This window comes from Cenococcum geophilum (genome assembly GCF_001692895.1).
Source record: "Cenococcum geophilum 1.58 unplaced genomic scaffold K441scaffold_13, whole genome shotgun sequence".
NCBI classification, from domain to species: Eukaryota; Fungi; Ascomycota; class Dothideomycetes; order Gloniales; family Gloniaceae; genus Cenococcum; species Cenococcum geophilum.
The window spans coordinates 1,055,073-1,064,788 of record NW_027137571.1 but is presented as its reverse complement, the minus strand read 5'-3'; the positions used below and the strand labels follow the sequence as shown (position 1 = coordinate 1,064,788).

Sequence of the window (9,716 nt, the reverse complement as noted above, 5' to 3'; positions counted from 1 at the left end):
GTTCCAATATTTTGAAGTTCGTCACGTGAATTCTGCCACGACTTACCGTCCGCAAGTTTTTTTGAACCAATCAGAAGCTAGCTTGGCAAAGTTTGAAAATTGGCACACCCTGAAAGTATAGACCACTCGTACCTCGGGTCAATGAAAGTCTAAGGATGCTGATCTCTTTCCTCACCTAAACATGTGTGTTCTCTAAGTCTGCCTGCTATCCGCAATGATTTTCCAGTTGTTCGAGGAGCTGTTGCTATAACCCCTTAGTAATTATGTATGTGGAAAGGAGTTGGAGTTAACTTGGAGATTTCCGTATCGTGGCTTCGTCATCAACACAAGGTAGTGGTCATAGCATCTTTGCGATCAGTGAAAGATCGCTTGTGGTAAGAACATTAGGAATTAATGAGGTGAGACCGCTTTCAAGCCTTGATGGATTCTTTCCTCCGATATTCCAAAATTCATGTACAACAATAGTCCTAGGGGCATCATGGCTCAGACGCCTCCCTTGTTAGTAGGCTCTCAGCCGGAGAAAAAGGTGGCCGATATTCGTCCTTACGCCCGCACTAAAATCGCTCAATTTCTCTACCTAGCTAGTACCTAGTCATTTGCCCATCTCTTCTCTCACATTCATGTAGCTTTTAGTATACCAATTATGACTGATTTACGTACTTTAATTACCTTATAAGAAGGCATTATGAGGTGTGAGGGTGGTAATAAGTGTCTTGTTTACATCAAAATAGTGTAGTGGGCGCACGGACGAATATCGGCCACCTTTTTCTCCGGCTGAGAGGTAGGTAGGCCGGTATTTTGCCAAGGGCTCGCTTATTCGAAGAAGCAGGGAGTGTCTAGCCGTTCATGACGCCTCATTCTAACAAGTGGCATGCCTTTGAACATTGCCAGCGTGTGGGGTAGGTACTTCGGGCGCCGCTGGTATACCACTCTCTTAATACATATCACCTACAAGTATTGATCCTATGCTGCGAGTTTCACTATTTTAAGTTTTATTTTTTATTTTTTTATTTTGGGTGGGTGGGAAATATTCTTGCCTAATAATAGCTGCCCCGCATTCGAGGCAAAGACGTAGGAAATCGCAAGCTTGCTTCTATTCTTCGTTAGCCGTGTAATATTCTAATCAAGCCTTCAAGCGTTCTGTCACGTTCCTAGAGCCTTGCTTATTCCACTAATTATACTCTTCCAATTTCGCCTTGGCCTCACCCGCGGCGATCAAGCATTCCCTCATAGTAGGGTTCGTCATCTGACTAAGTTCCATCTCCCTGATATTATGGAGGATGATGCCAGGGAATCCAATAGCATCTGGCCAAATTAACGAACCATTTCTGTTAATACTTAAGACTTCGCACAAATTCTCCAGTCTCGCCTTCGTCGTAAGGGAGTTTTGAGGTAATCTGTGGAAGTGAGTGAGGATATATTTAAACTCATCATCTGAAGCATATGGAAGATCCCTGGCTATCCTGGTGCGAGGTGTTTTTGTGACAACGTGAAATCACAGCTCATCAGTTATATCGCCGCTGGGTTCCCAAATGAATAGATCTCTATGCAGCCAAAATGGCATGCTCATACCAACGCAACCTATCTTTTGCAGACAGCTTCCTATTGACTTGCCCTTTGATGCGTAGAATTTAGTAGCTAGAAGTAAGTATGGCCGATGCGTTTTATAGAGCCCGGGAGCCAGCTAATGTCTCTGCCAGATTTATATTCATCGTTTGTCCTGTGATTCACATGATCACATCTCCCTAATTAATAACTATAAACTCAGCAGCTAACGATGTGCTATTCCACGCACTGTCGATGTTCCGTGGTTCGTGTTTAGATGAAGACCATACACCAAAACGAGGGTTTTGTAAGGGTACTTTTGGTCCCTTACTCGGCTGCATCGCCTAGGGGCTCTTAGGGGTCGCCAAGGCTAGCCTTCGGCTAGCCCTTGGCACCTCCTTATAAGCACCTCGGGCTTGCAGCCTCCTTCCTCCCCCATCGGTTCGTCTCTCTCTGTACTCAGGCTATTGCCTACCCTCATTACCATATCGTCCTCTTCCATCGACTCCCTATGTGACTCATGCTCGGCTTGCCTGCTCCCTACCGTACACCCTGGCAATACTGCCTTACAGGTTTAGTAAGATAAATTATATACTAGAACGTCCTTTTTCTCAGCCCATGCTCTGAAACTCTTATTTTGGCACCAACTTTGTAAATCTATTAAACTTCTACTACCTGGCCATGTTCGTCCCGCCAAACGCCCACCTGGTCGTCTAAATGCCACAGTTGTTGCTCTTTGAATTGTTTCCACTACTTAACACGATCTAGCTACATAGTATGGCGTCATAAGTGCTTATATCAACCATCAAAAATGCCAACAGAGCGTCCTTGTCCAGAATATCTACGAAAATACCCGGTCGTGGATGCCACAACCATCTAACGTACGCAAATCCATGCTGTGTTGCATCTTCTAGCGCCGTACTCTCTCCCCACTCACTTTCCATACCGATGCCCCTAGCAACCGTTTTACAAACGAGGTGGCGGAGATATTTTAGCCCTTCACGGAGTACATTGTTGCATAATCTATCTAGAGTGAAACGTAATCGTCGCCTTGGCCACTCTAGATGAACCCAGTCGTGCATAGTTCTGCATCCATTGTGGAGGGTCTCGGGAGGTTGGTACACCATTTGATTGCCCATCCTATGTAGACACTGATTGTAATGTCTGAGACGACGGGAGTCTTAGCTCATCTTCTTACAGTGACTCGGAGTTCAACATAAAATGCGTTATGTCAAGCAAGTTCCGGCTTCCTGGCCCTCTTTCAACATCGGTTCAAAGAACGAACTCTCTACTGCATACGTGTTTATTAGCGAAACTCACAAATACAGAAAGTAGGAGAACCATATCGGAATTCCAAAGTCAGATATATACAGCTCGACAGGAACGCTCAAATTTCCGGGGACTTCTAGCGTCATAGAGAAATACAGTTAGACCCCAGTGGGCCCAACGAAGAAATTCGGTGAGGATTTGGTTTGCAGGTGCATGGCTTGGCCCTAGGACCATCTAGAGACCCCAGGAGATTGTCGGAAAAAAAAGGCTGAGTGCTAGTAATTTATTACCTGGGAGCACTTTACTCCGAATGAGGAAACGAACCACCTTTCGTACCTTTTTTCGCTCATACGGATTTTTGACTTTCTGTCCCGCTACTCCCTGGAATTTTATTTTTTAACCTTCGGGTTTTTGGTTTTTGCCAACCTCCTTCCGTAGAGTCTTTTAAGATCCTGGCATTGAAATGTGGTGCTAACAACCTACCATTCCTCCATGCTTGAACACAGCCAGTTGAAAGTTCTGTGTTGGACCCTGCGACGGTGCACCAAAGGCCATAGGAGCTGCAGGTAGTAGTGTGTTGGAACCAGTCATAAGAAATGGCATAGATTATGTATTGTCCCGGCTAGAACTCTCACCCAGTGTTTTGCTCGGTGATATATTATAACGCTCCAGGAACCTTTCTTACTGGCATGCGAATGAAAAATGAAAAAATTTAACTTTTGTAGAGTTCGGCTGAGGCGTAGATGCTTCTTAGAGTTTTTGTCAGCATATTACCTTGGCATTCCAAGGATGCCTATTAAAGAGATCCAGTTCTCTATTTCCCCTATATCTTCCGTGTTCCCCGAGATTGAAGATACCCCGTACTCCTCACCAAATATAGACCGGCGGCCTATTTTGCTCCTCTCCTGAATTGTTTAAAACCGTACCGTGGAATCTTGTGCAGAAAGTGTGAATGACCTGCATGCTTCCTAAGTGGTCATAGTTTAATGCTAGGGTTTGTTATTGTTGAGGAGATGTCTATATGTGGGTTTGGATGGTGGAAAAATCAATACCCGGGGGTCAAGACGAGTTCTAAAGCTCTCCAGCGGGGTTGAAGATTCTCCCTTCGGCCGATCGTATAGAATCATAAATGCCTGAAGAAATGTAAGAGAAACGATATGCCGTAGAATAATACAGAGCAGTCACGGTTTGGTGATAATGCTGGGGTATGTCCAAAACATTCCTGTCTGGTATGCCGAAGTAGGTTACCATCGGCTTGATGGGCGGCTAGGAGAGCCTTGGGACTTTTTGCAGGGGTTAGTGGTGTGCGGGGACCTTCCGCAAGAGAGCCGACACATCCAGCTGCGGTGGGTGAGCTCTCATAAACAACCCCCGAGTCAATTTCTCTTCTCTTGACTTTTCCTGTCTTCCTGTCTTCTTTCTTACCCATTTATTCCTAGTTCAAACTTGCCGTTTGATTAAATTTGCTGCTATATCTGAGAGTTGAACTCGCAGAATAGTGTTAGTGACATCTGAGGAGGGCGGAATAATACCGACAATGCCTTCAATAACCTTATGTGTGCGGACAGCAGCACATTTCTCTAGATCAACCTCTAAGGTTCGTCTGATATTTACTTCTGTTACGGAGCTCCAATTGACCAAAATAACTCGTCTAGACATACCTAAATCTCGCCCGCTCTTTCTCCTCCACCTACCGCCGCAATGAAATTAACAAGATCCTCCCCTCGGCTGCGGAAGCTGTTGCCGACATGAAATCAAATAGCATTCTCCTCTGCGGCGGCTTCGGTCTTTGCGGTGTTCCCGACACATTGATCAACCAAGTCAAATCGACTCCTTCAATCACCGGCTTAACAGCTGTTTCCAATAATGCTGGTGTGGTCGGCTCAGGCCTTGGGCTCCTTCTAGAGTCCAAGCAGATCAAGAAAATGATTGCCAGTTACGTGGGCGAAAACAAGGTCTTCGAGAACATGTACCTCAAGGGTGAGATCGAGCTAGAACTCACACCGCAGGGCACACTCGCGGAGCGCTGCCGTGCAGGTGGTGCTGGCATTCCAGCTTTCTACACCCCTGCGGCTTTCGGCACAGTGGTCCAGACGGGCGAGCTGCCGCTGAAGCACAATGCTGATGGCACCGTGGCTGCGTACAGCACGCCGCGGGATGTGAAGGTGTTTGATGGCAAGTCGTACGTCATGGAGGAGGCGATCAAGGGTGATTACGCCTTCATCAAGGCCTGGAAGGCAGACAGGCTGGGCAATGCCATGTTCAGGTTTGCGGCCGCCAACTTCAACGGTGCCATGGCGCGGAATGCGAAGGTGACGATCGTCGAAGCAGAGCACATTGTTGAACCTGGTGACATTGATCCCGTCGCCGTGCATGTGCCAGGTATCTATGTCGACAGAGTGATTCAGAGCACTGAGAAGAAGAACATCGAGAAGATCGTGAACGCTAAAGATCCCGCCGACGCGATGAACGCTCTCGGCTCGGGCGATGCTGCAAACAAGCGGGAGAGGATAGTGCGGAGAGCTGCGAAGGAGTTCAAGAACGGCATGTATGCAAACCTAGGCATTGGTATGCCAATGCTGGCACCCAGCTTCGTCGACAAATCCGTCGAGGTGCAGCTGCAGTCTGAGAACGGTATCCTGGGTCTAGGGCCGTATCCAAAGAAGGGCGAAGAGGACCCAGACTTGATCAACGCGGGCAAGGAGACCGTGACTCTCCTCCCAGGAGCGTCGTGTTTTGGATCTGATGAGTCGTTCGGTATGATCCGAGCTGGTCGGATTGATCTCACAATTCTCGGAGCTATGCAAGTAAGCGCGAGAGGTGACCTGGCGAACTGGATGTTGCCGGGCAAGATAAAGGGCTTCGGTGGCGCTATGGACTTGGTGTCGAACCCGCAGGCGACAAAGGTGGTTGTGACGATGGAGCACACAGATAAGAAGGGCAGGCCGAAGATCCTTAAGCAGTGCGAGTTCCCGCTGACGGGCAGGGCCTGTGTCTCGAGGATCATCACTGACCTGGTGGGTCTCTCCAACATTCCTTCCTTTAGGAGCCTGCTAATGCGTATTGCAGTGTGTATTTGATGTTGACTTCACCGATGGCCTGACTCTTGTTGAACTTGCGGACGGCGTCACTGTTGACGAGGTAAGGTCAAAGACGGAAGCTCCCTTCAAAGTTGCCGGCGATGTCAAGCCAATGCTATAGCCCCTTCCTCTAATTAAAAGTACGGAAAGAATGTGAAAATAGAGAATTAGACGTTTCTTGTTTGCATCTTGCGAGCTTCCAGCCAGGCGTTTGTACATATTTGAGTCGGTCCTGTTAGGAAAATGGAAGAACAGAATGTGCATAACTATTTACTCATCCCGGGTACAGCATTAGCTACATTTTTGTCCCAACCTAATTGTCCTTCTACGCGCCTGGACGCCCAAAATAATTCAACTATCCTACAGAGTGTGGAGAATAAGTCAACTAACAAAACAGAAAAGAAAAAGCAATATGGTACAATATGTTTCGGCATCTGTGGAGATCTCAACACTGTCAAAGGCATCAAATGCCAGAGCTCTATAGATACTTCTTAGGCGCACTGTTCCGACGTTTCTTGTATACAATATAGGCACCCAAAACCATGACCTGCACTGCAACTGCGATGAAAAGGAACATGCCCATCTTTGGCTTCGCACCAGTCACAACTGTAAAAGCGACGTTAGCAAATCTAACCAATCTTTGTGCAAATAGTCAGGAAGGTCAGGACGGAAAGCACTCACTATGGGTCATAGCCGCCGGCAAGCCTTCGCTTATATGAGTCTGCGTATCCCTTAAAGTATTCTGCAAGTTTGTTAGATGCTCCCTATAATCTTTGCCTTCAATGTCCTTCTGTATAGCCTTGACAATGCCCTCAATCTTTTCCACATTCCGCTCGACACCATTGACGTGCTCGTGGATTGGGATCGCACGATTCATGAGCTCCACGTGTCGTTCTTCTTGCCGCTTAGTGAGTTTCTCGAGCTCGCGGAAGATGTTGTTGACTTGGTGGTTTACGATTTGCAGACGATTGTGCAGGTCAGCGAACTGGTCTTGTTGGGTACGGATGGAGGCAGCCAACGTGTCTTGCAGCATTTGGGGAATATCGGGTTGTTGTTGCTGCTGCTGCTGGGGTGGCTGCTCCATCTGTTGCGGAGGCGGCTGGCGGTTGACCTCTTCGCGCGTGTTGGCGTTGGTGGTGGACACGACGAATTTATTAGCTTCGAAGGAATCGGGAGTCTCTGCTGAAGCAGCCGAGACGCCAAAATAGTAGCCAGATGGGAGTTTGATCTGCTCAGTCCATTAGAACGGCCGATGCAAATTGAAGTAGAGAGCCTTACTTTATCGCTCCGGAAACACGGATTGCCATCTACAGTGACTTGGAAATAATCCGCCGTTTGCTTCAACTGCAGGACGGAGAACCGCCCTAAATTCCGGTAAGGATAGTTGCATTGCCCAAAAGAGAGCGAATCCACGTTATGGTGGTCCATATACGATGCAGACCCGTCATTTAGAAACCCACGAATCGTCCCGCCTCGACCGCCATACTGATCCAGTACCAGCACCAACCCATCAAACCTCCCAGTTGTATACAGGCTGGAGAGCCCAATCTCTCTCCGTCCGTCCTTCGCGTACCAGATCTGGAGGTTCCCGCTGCCTCTCTCAGGCCCTGAAGCGCGGAAGTGCAGCTCAGCTTGCCATTCTGAGTGCTGAACCGGGTTTTCTGACCACAGTGCTCCCCTCTTGTTCCCGGGATACGGAGGTGTTAGGATCACACGGTCTGATAGTAAATCAGGCCTGTGTCCCTCCCCGGAAACATCCCAGCCCGGTATTTCTCGCAGGTTTGGAGATATTGAGCCTTCCTTGTGGCCGAAGCTAAGATCGTCGATGATGTATTGCGCCTGCGCTGCGGATATTGCTATTGTGGACCAGGCAAGCGCTCGTAGGCTCCATGGTGACATATACATTCTGAAGGAGAAGGTATGGATGGGGGCAATATGTACACGAGAAGGAAGGTAACGCGGTTAGGCGCAGGGGATATCTTAGGGCGAGATTTTTGAATTATAATGCTGTGTAGCAGGATAGCTGTGCCTCTCGTCAGTGTGACCAAAGTTTGCTGGTGATTGCAGACTTACTCCGGATTTCTTCAGTTTCGACTCGAAGTATCTCGTCGATAATTCACGACAGAGACCACAACCCACGCGACAATTAGGACAAGAGCAACGTTCCGTACTTCCTTTATGACGTTTGCAACTTGGGGAGAAAAGTCGATGGTGTGTTTGATTAGAAGGCCGTCAGAGAAATCAACAGCATGCCTTACTCCAACGTCAGAAATGTCCATGTCCCTTTTGGCCAGGTGTTTGCTTCAGAGGGCACTCTGCGAGTTGATTGGTGCGAGGCCCGTGCATGCGGTGCGCGGTGGTGGGCGGACGATTTAGGCAAAGGAGCTGCAGAAATAACAGGAAGAGGGTGAAAGCAAAGAGTATCAAGTTATTGAAGCATTGCGGAGTGGGTAACAGCCTATAAGAAATGCTAGCTATACTAATTGACTACTACAAGCCACTGAGTGGATAAGTGATGAAAATACATGTATTGACGGTTTACATTTTCTATTCTACCTCTATCGGTCATTCTGAGAATTTTTGCCGACTACCCTCGTTCGTTCATTCGTCTCTCTTCATCACCACCATCAGAGCGGCCTACGACCCATATACCCACGCTAGCCCAGAGGCTCTTACACTCTCCATCTCTATATCAAAATGTCAGGACCAGATCCCCAGGAAACATGGCGGAGGCTGCAGCAGACATTACAGAATGCGCAGCAGCAAGGAAGGCGATTCGGAGCTGGCGGAGGTGCTCCTAAGAATATTGGAACAGGTCTCCTAAGCCTAGTTGTATTAGGAGGAGGAGCTGTATTGTTGAATAACGCTTTGTTCAACGGTTCGTCTTCTGGATTGCTAGAGTTTGAGACCGAAAAAATGGTCTAGTGAACCTCAAGCTAACGTATGAATGTATAGTTGATGGTGGCCACCGAGCAATCAAGTACACAAGAATGGGAGGCGTAGGCAAAGAAATCTATAGCGAAGGTACTAAAGTTCTTCTATCCTGGCTCATCTCTCCACTGATAATCAATTTAGGAACCCACTTCCGCATCCCTTGGTTCGAAACTCCAATAACCTACGACGTGCGTGCTAAACCCCGAAATGTCGCGTCGCTCACCGGCACAAAAGATCTGCAGATGGTCAACATAACCTGCCGTGTGCTCTCGCGGCCGCGAGTCGATGCCCTCCCTCAGATATACCGCACATTAGGAACAGATTACGACGAACGTGTGCTACCATCCATCGTAAATGAGGTGTTGAAGAGTGTGGTGGCGCAGTTCAATGCCAGCCAGCTCATTACGCAGCGTGAAAATGTCAGTAGGCTGGTTCGGGATAATTTAGTTAAGAGAGCGGCGAGGTTTAATATCATGTTGGATGATGTGTCTCTAACTGTACGTTCCTCGTGTCCGAACAAACGGGAAATTACAGTTTCTAATTCTTCCTAGCACCTCGCTTTCTCACCGGAGTTTACCGCTGCAGTCGAAGCTAAACAAGTCGCGCAGCAAGAAGCCCAGCGTGCAGCCTTCGTTGTCGATAAAGCCCGTCAAGAGAAGCAAGCTATGGTAGTCCGCGCACAGGGTGAAGCACGCTCTGCCGAGCTTATTGGTGATGCCATTAAGAAGTCCCGTTCGTATGTTGATCTCAGGGAGTTTGAGAACGCAAGGAATGTTGCGCAGGTCCTTCAGAGCTCGCAGAACAAGGTGTATTTGGATGCGAATGGGTTGGGTTTGAATATTAGCCAGACTGCGAGCGATAAAGCCGCTCGGGCTGCGAAGTAGACAA

At 48.1% G+C, this 9,716-nt stretch overlaps 3 protein-coding genes across 3 annotated transcripts; 2 read left to right on the top strand and 1 right to left on the bottom strand.

Annotated features, from left to right (window-relative positions):
* Positions 1–4,351: 4,351 nt before the first annotated feature.
* Positions 4,352–6,015, top strand: K441DRAFT_551482 (succinyl-CoA:3-ketoacid-coenzyme A transferase subunit B; the record flags this gene model as incomplete). The annotated part of the gene is made up of 3 exons (XM_067643101.1): positions 4,352–4,411; positions 4,470–5,831; positions 5,884–6,015. 3 exons carry the CDS (start codon positions 4,352–4,354, stop codon positions 6,013–6,015), a joined length of 1,554 nt encoding a protein of 517 aa, XP_067505913.1.
* A 357-nt stretch (positions 6,016–6,372) lies between these two features.
* Positions 6,373–7,799, bottom strand: K441DRAFT_551486 (concanavalin A-like lectin/glucanase; the record flags this gene model as incomplete). The annotated part of the gene is made up of 3 exons (XM_067643102.1): positions 6,373–6,500; positions 6,576–7,122; positions 7,173–7,799. The coding sequence occupies 3 exons, from the start codon at positions 7,797–7,799 to the stop codon at positions 6,373–6,375; spliced, it is 1,302 nt and encodes a 433-aa protein (XP_067505912.1).
* Positions 7,800–8,591: 792 nt separating this feature from the next.
* On the top strand, positions 8,592–9,712 carry K441DRAFT_685941 (uncharacterized protein; the record flags this gene model as incomplete). Its single annotated transcript, XM_067651937.1, has 4 exons — positions 8,592–8,772; positions 8,850–8,918; positions 8,970–9,325; positions 9,380–9,712. 4 exons carry the CDS (start codon positions 8,592–8,594, stop codon positions 9,710–9,712), a joined length of 939 nt encoding a protein of 312 aa, XP_067505911.1.
* Between the last annotated feature and the right edge of the window lie 4 nt (positions 9,713–9,716).